General features: G+C 44.7%; 1 protein-coding gene across 1 annotated transcript; it reads left to right on the top strand.

Annotated features, from left to right (window-relative positions):
• The first annotated feature begins 1084 nt into the window (after nt 1-1084).
• LHX8 (LIM homeobox 8) lies at nt 1085-11541 on the top strand. Its single transcript, XM_056530256.1, is given in 6 exon segments — nt 1085-1251; nt 1254-1346; nt 1442-1545; nt 3600-3695; nt 6767-6950; nt 10746-11541. Coding segments are annotated over 6 exon segments (720 nt in total). The 5' UTR covers nt 1085; the 3' UTR covers nt 10823-11541.
• The last annotated feature ends 1963 nt before the right edge of the window (nt 11542-13504 follow it).

Raw genomic sequence — 13504 nt, 5'->3', positions numbered from 1 at the left:
TATTCACGTTTCCATACATATCAATATGCACCTTTAGTTGGTGAGGTTCTTGAGGTAAAGGCTATAAATTTGACTTAATGGATATCTAGCTGATGGTCTGACCATTCTGACCCCCTACTGATTGATTGTCCATCAAATAAAGCAGTGTATATGTTCGACTGCCAATCCATTTTTTTTTTTTTTTTTTGTCTGTGGGACTTCCGAACATACAGCAGCAAAGTTCAGCACTCGAATTTATTTTCGGAAGTCCAGTATAGTACATGGCGCAGCATGTTAACCTTTTTTAATAAATTTAAAGGGGTACTCCAGAGGAGGAAAAAATAAATAAATGTTTTCAAATCAACTGGTGCCAGAAAGTTAAACAGATTTGTAGATTATGTCTATATAAAAATCTTAATCCTTCCAGTACTTACTAGCTGCTGTATACTCAACAGGAAGTTGTGTAGTTCTTTCCAATCTGACCACAGTGCTCTCTGCTGACACCTCTGTCCATGTCAGGAACTGTCCAGAGTAGGAGCAAATCCCCATAGCAAACTTATCCTGCTCTGGACGATTCTTGAAACGGACAGAGGTGGCAGCAGAGAGCACTGTTGTGAGACTGGAAAGAACTACACAACTTCCTCTGGAGCATACAGCAGCTAAGTACTGGAAGGATTAAGATTTTTATATAGAAATAACTGACAAATCTTTCTAATTTACTGGTATCATATTATTTAAAGTGTTTCCCTCCGGAGTTCCCCATACTATGTTCACAATTAGAGATGAGCGAACTTACAGTAAATTTGATTTGTCACGAACTTCTCGGCTCGGCAGTTGATAACTTATCCTGCATAAATGAGTTCAGCTTTCAGGTGCTCCGGTGGGCTGGAAAAGGTGGATACAGTCCTAGGAGACTCTTTCCTAGGAATGTATCCACCTTTTCCAGCCCACCGGAGCACCGGAAAGCTGAACTAATTTATGCAGGATAAGTCATCAACTGCCGAGCCGAGAAGTTCGTGACGAATCGAATTTACTGTAAGTTTGCTCATCTCTATTCACAATGTTTTTGATCGTGTATTTGCCCTTCCTAATGTATAGTTGAATGAATGTCTTTCTACATTAAATTTTTTCTATTTTACCCATCTAGGCGGTATGGAACGCGGTGCTCGCGTTGCGGCAGACACATTCACGCCACAGACTGGGTAAGACGAGCGAAGGGTAACGTCTACCATTTGGCGTGCTTCGCCTGCTATTCCTGCAAGAGACAACTTTCCACGGGGAAGAGTTTGCTCTGGTGGAGGAGAAGGTGCTCTGCCGCGTACATTACGACTGTATGCTGGATAACCTAAAGAGAGCGGTGGAAAACGGTGCGTGCCTCCGCCTCCCTGCGCTGCACCACTTGATCTTATGTAATGCAACAAAAATGTAAATTAGAATTTTTTTTTTTTTTTCCCTTTTTCAGGGAATCGGGTTAGTGTGGAAGGGGCTTTGTTGACGGAGCAGGATATTAATCAACCGAAACCAGCGAAGAGGGCTCGGACAAGTTTCACTGCCGACCAGCTCCAAGTGAGTTACTCGTGGGGCTCTGGGTGTATTGAACAGTCTTTCCCAACCAGGGTGCCTCCAGCTGTTGCCAAACTACAATTCCCAGCATGCCCGGACAGTCAAAGGCTGGAAGTTGTAGTTGTGCAACATCTGGAGGAAACACTGATATAAGAACTGGGAGTAAAGAAGTGTTAGTACAGAAATGACAGGAAGTGTTACCTTGGGACCAACTGTGTATGTGGTGTCAGAATTAATGTACAATATACAGTAGAATCTCTCAATAGCGGAAACTCATGGGGAATAAGTGTCCACTATTGAGAGAGATGTCCCCTATTGGGGGGGAAAAAAGGCTCAAAAATCTTCCTAAAGGATTGTATACTGTCCTGTACTCACCCCAGAGTGTAATTACTAGAGATGAGCGAACTTACAGTAAATTCGATTCGTCACGAACTTCCCGGCTCGGCAGTTGCTGACTTATCCTGCATAAATTAGTTCAGCTTTCCGGTGCTCCGGTGGGCTGGAAAAGGTGGATACAGTCCTAGGAAAGGGTCTCCTAGGACTGTATCCACCTTTTCCAGCCCACGGGAGCACCGGAAAGCTGAACTAATTTATGCAGGAAAAGTCATAAACTGCCGAGCCGAGAAGTTTGTGACGAATCGAATTTACTGTAAGTTCGCTCATCTCTAGTAATTGCCTATAAAACATAATAAAAAGCAATATTACAGTAGAATCTACCAGTGACTTTAATCCCCCCCCCCCCCCGTACTATTTCATCCACCTTTATACCTTGTGCCACATTATTCCCCCTTTATTACCCTCTGTGTAAATTCATCTCCCCCTCTTTATGAAGTGGCTCAGGGGGATAAAGGGGGAATGAAATGGCACAGGGGGGGGATCAAGAGGAAATGATGTGTGGTGTCTAGGTGGTGCAGGTTATGGTGTAGGGTCTGTTGGTACCGTATTTTTCGCCCTATAGGACGCACCGGCGTATAAGACGCACTCAATTTTTAGGGGCAAAATCTAAAAAAATGTATATTTTGAACCCAATAGTGGTCTTCAACCTGCGGACCTCCAGATGTTGCAAAACTACAACTCCCAGCATGCCCGGACAGCCGTTGGCTGTCCGGGCATGCTGGGAGTTGTAGTTTTGCAACATCTGGAGGTCCGCAGATTGAAGACCACTGCATAGGAGGTAATACTCACGTGTCCCCGCTGCCCTGGATGTCGCTCAATCGCTGTCGCCGTGTCCCCGTCGCTCCGGAACGTCTCTGCTGCCGGCCGGGTATCCTTGCTCTCCGTCGCCGCCATCACGTCGTTACGCACGCCGACGCACGTACGTGATGACGAGGAAGGAGAGCGCCGGCCATACAGGGGATCCCTGAACGGAGAAGACACCGAGGAGGCAGGTAAGGTCCCTCCCGGTGTCCTGTAAGCACTAACCCTGTCCCTCTGTCTAAAGTCCCCTCAGCCCAAGTCCTGTACCTGGACACCACAGATGAATGTGCACAGAGGGAATAAGAGGAAATGACTTGGCACAGGGGTTAATAAAGGGGGGGGGGGTGATTTGGCACAGGGGGAATAAAGTAGCATGGGGGGGGGGGGGAATCGGGGAAGGAGGGGGGTGAATTATATGGCCAGCGGATGTTCAAAAGCAGGAGACCACGGTTTAAACATTGGTCTTCTGCTTCTGTTCTGGGGCTTCTGCAGGGGGGCAGCGGGGGCCTGGGCTGTTACTGGGGTATTGGCTGTACCCCCTGACAGCGGCCCTGTGTACAAGGTAGGGCTGGCACATAAGCCTGGTTGTCCCCTAATGGGAGTGTTTTGGCCCCAATTTTTCCCTTTCGGCTGTGTCCTCATCTGCTATTGGGAATGTCCCCTATTCGGAGGCTGCAAATTAAGTCTTATGGGACTCTGCCGGGGACTTAAACTGTCCGCTATTGGGAGGTGTCCCCTAAGGGGGATTTTACTGTATATATATTCTTGCGTCTCATAGGCTGTTAAGATCAGATATGTAATTGATTTTTTTTTTCTTTTTTGTTAGAATGATAATGTATTTTCCTTATATTTTTTTTTAGGTTATGCAAGCACAATTTGCTCAAGACAACAATCCTGACGCACAAACACTACAGAAGTTGTCGGAAAGGACAGGTCTAAGCAGGCGTGTAATACAGGTAATGGGCCACCTCATTATATGGTTGGGGTGTGTGTATATAAATAGATTTTTATTATATACATTTTTTTTCATTTCCACTTAAAGAACCCACCCCTCACATTATATATACAGTATATCCTATAAGTGAGTCCACCCCTCACATTATATATACAGTATATCCCATAAGTGAGTCCACCCCTCACATTATATATACAGTATATCCTATAAGTGACTCCACCTCTCACATTATATATACAGTATCTCCCATAAGTGAGTCCACCCCTCACATTATATATACAGTATATCCTATAAGTGAGTCCACCCCTCACATTATATATACAGTATATCCCATAAGTGAGTCCACCCCTCACATTATATATTCAGTATATCCCATAAGGGAGTCCACCCCTCACATTATATATACAGTATTTCCCATAAGTGAGTCCACCCCTCACATTATATATACAGTATATCCCATAAGTGAGTCCACCCATCACATTATATATACAGTATATCCCATAAGTGAGTCCACCCCTCACATTATATATAGTATATCCCATAAGTGACTCCACCCCTCACATTATATATACAGTATATCCCATAAGTGAGTCCACCCCTCACATTATATACAGTATCTCCCATAAGTGACTCCACCCCTCACATTATATACAGTATCTCCCATAAGTGAGTCCACCCCTCACATTATATATACAGTATCTCCCATAAGTGAGTCCACCCCTCACATTATATACAGTATATCCCATAAGTGAGTCCACCCCTCACATTATATATACAGTATATCCCATAAGTGACTCCACCCCTCACATTATATATACAGTATATCCCATAAGTGAGTCCACCTCTCACATTATATATACAGTATCTCCCATAAGTGACTCCACCCTTCACATTATATATACAGTATCTCCCATACGCGAGTCCACCCCTCACATTATATACAGTATATGCCATAAGTGAGTCCACCCCTCACATTATATATACAGTATCTCCCATAAGTGACTCCACCCCTCACATTATATATACAGTATATCCCATAAGTGAGTCCACCCCTCACATTATATATACAGTATATCCCATAAGTGAGTCCACCCCTCAATTTATATATACAGTATATCCCATAAGTGAGTCCACCCCTCACATTATATATACAGTATATACCATAAGTGAGTCCACCCCTCACATTATATATACAGTATCTCCCATAAGTGAGTCCACCCCTCACATTATATACAGTATATCCCATAAGTGAGTCCACCCCTCACATTATATATACAGTATATCCCATAAGTGACTCCACCCCTCACATTATATATACAGTATATCCCATAAGTGAGTCCACCCCTCACATTATATACAGTATATCCCATAAGTGACTCCACCCCTCACATTATATATACAGTATATCCCATAAGGGAGTCCACCCCTCACATTATATACAGTATATCCCATAAGTGAGTCCACCCCTCAATTTATATATACAGTATATCCCATAAGTGAGTCCACCCCTCAATTTATATATACAGTATATCCCATAAGTGAGTCCACCCCTCACTTTATATATACAGTATATCCCATAAGTGAGTCCACCCCTCACTTTATATATACAGTATATCCCATAAGTGAGTCCACCCCTCACATTATATATACAGTATATCCCATAAGTGAGTCCACCCCTCACATTATATATACAGTATATCCCATAAGTGAGTCCACCCCTCAATTTATATATACAGTATATCCCATAAGTGAGTCCACCCCTCACATTATATATACAGTATATCCCATAAGTGAGTCCACCCCTCAATTTATATATACAGTATATCCCATAAGTGAGTCCACCCCTCACATTATATATACAGTATCTCCCATAAGTGAGTCCACCCCTCACATTATATACAGTATCTCCCATAAGTGACTCCACCCCTCACATTATATACAGTATATCCCATAAGTGAGTCCACCCCTCACATTATATACAGTATCTCCCATAAGGGAGTCCACCCCTCACATTATATATACAGTATCTCCCATAGGTGAGTACACCCCTCACATTATATATACAGTATCTCCCATAAGTGACTCCACCCCTCACATTATATACAGTATCTCCCATAAGGGAGTCCACCCCTCACATTATATATACAGTATCTCCCATAAGGGAGTCCACCCCTCACATTATATATACAGTATCTCCCATAAGGGAGTCCACCCCTCACATTACAATGTAAAGTAGTGATTGCACAGCCTGTTTAACAGGGTTTTAAGGGGTACTCCAGTGCTTAGACATCCCGCCCCTGGGGACCCCCTGTGATCTTGCACGCGGCACCCCGTTTGTAATCAGTCCCCGGAGCGTGTTCGCTCCGGGTCTGATTACCGGCGACCACATGGCCGGCGGCGTGTGACGTAATGCCTCCGCCCCCATGTGACGTCACGCTCCGCCCATCAATGCAAGCCTACGGGAGGGGGTGTGATGGCTGTCTCGCCCCTTCCCATAGGCTTGCACTGAGGGGCGGAGCGTGACGTCTCACAGGGGCAGAGGCGTGACGTCACACGCCACCGGCCGTGTGGTCGCCGGTAATCAGACCCGGAGCGAATACGCTCCGGGGACTGATTACAAATGGGATGCCGCGTGCAAGATCCCGGGGGTCCCCAGCGGCGGGACTCCCGCGATCAGGCATCTTATCCCCTATCCTGTGGATAGGGGATAAGATGTCTAAGCACCGGAAAACCCCTTTAATGTTGTGTCCCTTTAAAATAACTCCACACACTGCCATTAATGTTCCGGTAAATACCACGGTCGTCTTCCACATTCTGAAGCTTCACACGTCACACATTGCTCTGAGCTCATCGTCCGCCGCAGCGATGTCCTGCCTTGGCCGGTGAGCGGGAGTGTGATGCAACGGGCCCGGGCACCAGGAAGAACACCTCAGAAATGTAACAGCTTTTGTATAGAATGACAAAAAAATACTCAGTCTGGTCCTGAAGGAGTTTATAAGTCAGAATTCACCCTGTTTTTTGGTTTATACTACTGTCGGCTGCACTTTACCTTCCCTAATGTCCGTCCCCCAGGTCTGGTTCCAGAATTGTAGAGCTCGTCACAAGAAGCACGTCAGTCCGACCCATTCCTCAACTGCACCAGTTACAGCCATTCAGTCCTCAAGGCTTTCTCCACCAATGATGGATGAAATGACCTACTCTGCTTACGTACCTCAAGATGGGCCCATGCTGACTGCCCTGCACAGTTACATGGATGGTAAGGAGACTGCTATTGTTTCCATTGTAAAAGCTTAAAGGGGTACACCGCTGCTAGACATCTTATCCCCTATACAAAAGATAGGGGATAAGATGTCTGATCGCAGGGGTCCCGCCGCTGCAAATTTTGCCGCGTTCTAAATAAACGCCAGGTTCCTGCGGCAGTGGTCATAACGTCATGGCCATGCCCCTCGTAACGCCACTCCCCCTCCATGCATTTCTATGGGAGGGGGCGTGTCAGCAAACACTCCCCCTCCAATAGGCCTGAACGGAGGGGGATTGGCGTGACGTCACTATCGCTGCCTCTGATCAATGTTAAGAACACTGGAGTAGCCTTTTAATAGGCCAAAGCTGATCTTGTATAATATGAATTGTTGTACGCGCATCATTTCTAATGGTCATATAAAGCCTGATAGAATAGTTGCAGAACTTCATTGCTGTTAAAATTGATACTGAAATATGGAATTGAAAGTTTGATAAATTGTATTTTAAAGTGAAAGAATTTGTTAGAAAGCTGTAGATCCTTTCTAATAAGAAATATTTACAGACACAAGATCCAAAGTTTGTGCAATTTCTAAGTGGCTCATAGATTGATTACACGGACTTCTTGCTGGGAACATTCCAGATTAAGCTCTTTTTTTTTTTTTTTAGATGACCAGGAACCACCTGTCTGTGTTTGACTTTCACCCAGGGCTCAAGTCCTGCAAGAATGCATGGGAACAGAGTTCCTGCACTTTTTTCCACAGCAGGAACACTAAGGGAGACTCATCAAGACCTGTGCTGAGGGAAAGTTGACCAGTTACCCATAGCAACCAGTCAGAATGCTTCTTTCTTTTTTCATAGGCCTCTTCAAAAATGAAAGAATTGATCTGATTGGTTGCTATGGGCAACTGGTCGTTGCCCACCCACTGAGAAGAAAACGTCCCCTTTTAAATCTAAACACCCAATTTAGGAAAAGACTTGGGCCCCACAGAAAACCCTTAAATGGGCTGTCCCCTGAGCATGAACATGTGCCTATAAAATACGTTAAGAGATTTCCATCTGGACATTTATGGCAAAACTACAGAATGTCATAAATGTCTGATAGATGTGGGTCCCAGATTAAGGGACTGTCTCATTGTGGCCACAGGAAGTACTCAGGTAGCATGATGAGGTAACGGGGTGTGATGAGGACTGATGTTGTTAACCTAGGGGCAGATGGAATGAACCCCTTGTATTCGTGATGCCAGGGCATGGTTTATCCTCTCTACCACTAGATCCTGGGCGTGGCACAGGGGCAATAATGACTGACGCCAAGTTATGGATAACGGTAGCTTTACTGAGGGTAGACAAATGGAAAAGTCTATACAGTTAAGCCAGGTCCCACGGAGGTGACCAGTGACTTCAGAGACCTTAAGGGCTTGCTGGGACTGGTAATAGGACTGGACATTAATGCAGGCCCTGCTGACTTGACAGTTGCTGACAGGGACTGACGACTGACAAAGTGATGACTGTAGATTACTTGCAATTGGCAGTGGCTGCAGACTTGACGCGAGGCCTCCAATAACTCTGGACACACACACACTAGGACTCAACCTGACTGCACTGGACCTTAGCAACAAGAGAGCGAGGAGCTCCACCCAGGGCTTATATGGGGGAGACTAGCAGGGAGCCCATAGGTCACCCCTGGGATCACCTGATCACTGGTACCTCCTGGGTAACAATCACATGATACATTTCTTAAAGCAACAACACACTTTATATTATAATACATAGCAAAACATATATACAGGGGGGAAACAAGCAAAAGGGGCCCAGGGGACACTGAAGGGAGGCTGCTAGACAAGGAAGCAAGGGTACGGGGTATCACCTCCCGTACTGGGCCACCGCTATGAAATGTGCTAAATGGCAAAACTGTTTAATTCAAGTAGCATAAATTTGAGTTAAAGGGGTACTCTAGCGCTAAGATATCTTATCCCCTATCCAAAGGATAGAGGATAAGATGCCTGATCGTGGGGGTCCCGCCGCTGGGGACCCCCGTGATCTTCCACGCCACACCCCGTTGTCATGCACCCTCTATAGGCTTGCATTGAGGGGCGGGGCATGGTCACACGGGGGCGGAGCCGTGACGTCACTATGCTCCGTCCCCGTGATTGCTAGTAGTCAGACCAGGAGCGAGCACGCTTCGGGGGCTGATTCTAACTGGGTGCGGCGTGGAAGATCACGGGGGTCCCAAGCGACAGGACCCCCGCGAACAGGCATCTTGGGGATAAGATGTCTTGGCGCCGGAGTACCCCTTTAAACTAGCCCGAGGGGATATGAACTGCGTAACACCTCAGACTATACTGTTTACCTATCTCTGGTATCTGCTGTTCTGGGCTTCCTGACTACCTCCAGTTGTTGTAGCAAGTCGGGCACTTCCTCTATATTGAGATAGTCATATGGCCAAGAGGTGGGGCCACATCTATCATTTATGGTATATCCTTTGGACCCCTAAACTTATTCAGACACCTGAATTATCAGTCCTCAGAAAGGGCAAAAGGACTTCAGACCCCCAGCATCAGGACCATGTCAGCTCCTCCTGGCCCTACAAAAAAGCTACTGTAGCACTAACAATTGTCAGGACACTGTGTGCCAAGCAGCCAAATATACAGGGCCACATAGCATTAAGGGGTACACCGGTGCTCCAGCATCCTAAACATTTTTAGAACTCTGAGCCGGAGGCCGTGATTGTGACGTCGCTGCCACGCTCATTTAGGACTACACGCCACACCGCCTCCATTCATGTTTATGGGAGGGGGCGTGTCAGTAGACACGCCCCCTCCCATAGACATGAATGGAGGGGGCGTGGTCACGAAATCACGACCACTGCCGCAGGAACCTGGCGTTTGCTTTAAAGGGGTAGTCCGCTCCAGGTTGTAAACAAATGGTATAAAACTGCAACAAACCAAAGAACTGCGCCACCTATAGGTCAGGATTTCATCTTCTCCTAATTTATTAAAAATAAAAATTAATAATGACAATAATAACAAAAATAATAAAAATAACAATAAAGATAATAGTAACAAAATAATAATAATAATAAAAATAATAAATAAAAATAATACTAACAAAAATAACATATATATAAACAGGAAAATACAGCAGCACACTGCTAGCACAAAGATATAGATGAAACATGAGTATATAGATAGAACATGAAAAGCTATACAGCTGTAATGCAATAAATGAAGATATGAAACAATGAAATTATGAGGTACTTAGCTTGCAAATTTGGCGCCAAATAGCGTGGATCATCCCACCACGGTAAGGTGACCTCATTCTGGGACGGACCCTACACTGTGAATATGCCTCTGTGTGAACAGTACAGCAGGCATGCAAGGTCTGAAACATCCAAGGCACCTTATATACACCTGATAGCGGTGGGTGGGTTGCAGGAGCCAACATGGAGGTAGCCACTCCCCCATATGTGTAATACAACCAAAGGATAAGTTAGCCAGCACTATTGATCCAAACTATTGTATAGACCTGGCTCACAGGTGCAGGCTGCTGGGCTAAATATACAGCAACAGGAGAATACAGCAGCACACTGCTAGCACAAAGATATAGATGAAACATGAGTATATAGATAAAACATGAGTATATAGATAGAACATGAAAAGCTATACAGCTGTAATGCAATAAATGAAGATATGAAACTATGAGGTACTTAGCTTGCAAATTTGGCGCCAAATAGCGTGGACCGTGGCACTTTTTTATTTATTTTTTCCAGCATATTTCCCCTTCTAACCCAACACTTATTTTTATGTCTCCTCAGCTCACTCTCCGACTCCTATTGGTCTTCAGTCACTCCTGCCTCACTCTATGGCACAGCTACCTATAAGTCACGCATAATCTTCACTTCTGTTTCTATGTTTTTTTTCCAAGAATGTAAATGTTTGGGTAAAAAAAAAAAAAAAACGGAATCATTTATTGTGTATAAAATAGAACGAAGATCATTAGTTATTTTTATAACTCCTTTCTATGCTGAAGTACACGGCCCGGAGCTCCTGGGATCCTCGGTACCGGAGCCGCCACCAGAGCAATGACTGTCGCTGCCCTCCTCGTCCTATGAGTATTATTGCGCCACTAGGTTCCCGACTCTCGTCCATTTTTTTTATTTTTTATTTTGTACTGTCTGGAATTAGTCCAAACTTAGTTGTATTTGTTTATTTATTTGTCATCGAGAGAGCACTTTGCCAAAAAAGAGGAAAAAAAAAGGACTGACAAGTGTGCAAAAAAAGTTTACAATTTTTTGTGAAATTGTATTTTTCATTAGTATGTATCTGTAAATTATTACAAATGTGCATATGGATTTTCATTTGCTTAAACAGTTCTAAATATTATTTTTTCCATCTGAGAACTGAAAAAATTCAGTTGGATTTTTTTTTCTTTTTTTTTTTTTTCAAGCAAATGAATAAAGCTTTGATTGCATCATGTGAAAAGTCCCAATTTCTACACAATTGTATGAAGTTTTGGTCTAATCGGTTTGTGCCCTTTGGACAATTGCTGTTTAGTTTGGTATAGAGATGAGCGAACTTACAGTAAATTTGATTCGTCACGAACTTCTCGGCTCGGCAGTTGATGACTTTTCCTGCATAAATTAGTTCAGCTTTCCGGTGCTCCGGTGGGCTGGAAAAGGTGGATACAGTCCTAGGAGACTCTTTCCTAGGACTGTATCCACCTTTTCCAGCCCACCGGAGCACCGGAAAGCTGAACTAATTTATGCAGGAAAAGTCAGCAACCGCCGCGCTGAGACGTTTGTGTCGAATCGAATTTACTGTAAGTTCGCTCATCTCTAGTTTGGTCGCCTGACAATAGGCTGATAAGATTTTTCCTACTGGGAACCCCAGTTATCTGCTGTAGACCAACCTGGAAATAACTGTTCAGTTCTTGTGTAGCGCCCCCACAGAGGAAATAAAGCATTACACATGGTCATCTGCGTACTACATGGACTTGCTGGGTCTTTCAAAGGATCAGTTTCAGACGGGTATAAGGGTGCATTCCCACTACGATTATGCAATATGGCTGCCAGATCTGGGGGGAGAACTTTAAAATCGGACTTGCGCCACATCCTATTTATTTGAGTGGAACAGAGTCAGATAGTGACCCCGGTCGGCTGATTTTTGAACTCTGTGCATTTTATTGCTGGACAAAAATATCCTGGCGGGCCAAGGTTTTCAGTCTGGCAATAAAAATGTCCCTGTCTACTAGGCGTGATTGACAGCCCAGGCACGGCCTGCGTCACACGTCTGCTCAGATACGGGCCGTGCTCGGGCTAGTAGGAGCCGTGACAGTGACTACAGGAGGATGCTGCACCCCCCCCCCTTTGGGCTTCTTACAATGCATCCCCGAAATCTGACATTTTATCCCCTCCCTATCCTTTGGATTGGGGATCAGATGTCTATGGACAGAGTACAGTGGTCCCTCAAGTTACAATATTGGTTCCAGGACGACCATTGTATGTTGAGATCATAACTCTGGTAATTAGTTCTGAAGCCACCAAAATGTCATCCAAAAATAGTAAAAAGTGAAGTAAGTAGATAACTGTGGTGACTGGGTGGTGCAGGTAATAGTGTAGGGTATGTTGGTATTAACTCTGTTGTCGTGACGCCAGGATGCGGTTTCCTTAGGGTAATGGTCCTACCACCAACCGTCCCATAAACAGAAGGGAAGAATAAAGGAATGTCCACAACAGATATTGATGAACCGGAATAAACTTTACTGCATATTTTATGCAACTGCAGGTAACACAGTCTTTGTATAGAGGACAGGTTCCTCACAGGTTTGCTGGGACTTCTGAGTGCAATGAGCTTTGATTTTCTAGCCACTGTGCTACTGAATTTAGGATAATTGAGTTGCAGTAGTCACACAGGATTTTAGTAGTTTTGAGCTGGATAACTCACGGTTTAGTGGCTGCGGAAGATGAGGCTTCAGGCCTAGCTTGGATTGATGATTTGTGCTGAGATGTGCTTTCGTTAAGTGCCAGGAACAAGAGAGAATTTAGTGGCAGCAGCCCCTTTATATATTAAGGGGGTGGGGACAAAGCTCATTGGATAGCCAAACCGGTCAGTCCTGACCTCGAACTCTGGGTATATCACATGACCCAAAGGTCCTTAAACCATAACATAAATTAAAGGCACGTGACCTCTAAGGTCCTATACAGAGGTATCCTAGATTAATTATATAAATATATACATTAAATATTAAGAGGTGACTAGGGGTTAGCCCTTCAGGAGAAACCATTAGCATGGAGGGACTCTGGCTGAGGGGACTCCAGACAAAGGGACAGGAGCAAGTCCTGTACCGGGACTAGAGATGAGCGAACTTACAGTAAATTCGATTTGTCACGAACTTCTCGGCTCGGCAGTCGATGTCTTTTCCTGCATAAATTAGTTCAGCCTTCAGGTGCTCCGGTGGGCTGGAAAAGGTGGATACAGTCCTAGGAGACTCTTTCCGGAGCACTGGAAAGCTGAACTCATTTATGCAGGAAAAGTCAGCAACCGCCGAGCCGAGAAGTCTGTGACGAATCGAATT

This window comes from Hyla sarda, chromosome 7 (assembly GCF_029499605.1).
Source record: "Hyla sarda isolate aHylSar1 chromosome 7, aHylSar1.hap1, whole genome shotgun sequence".
Lineage (NCBI taxonomy): Eukaryota > Metazoa > Chordata > Amphibia > Anura > Hylidae > Hyla > Hyla sarda.
Note: the sequence above shows the minus strand (reverse complement) of the source record. Positions and strands in the feature narration are given on the sequence as shown.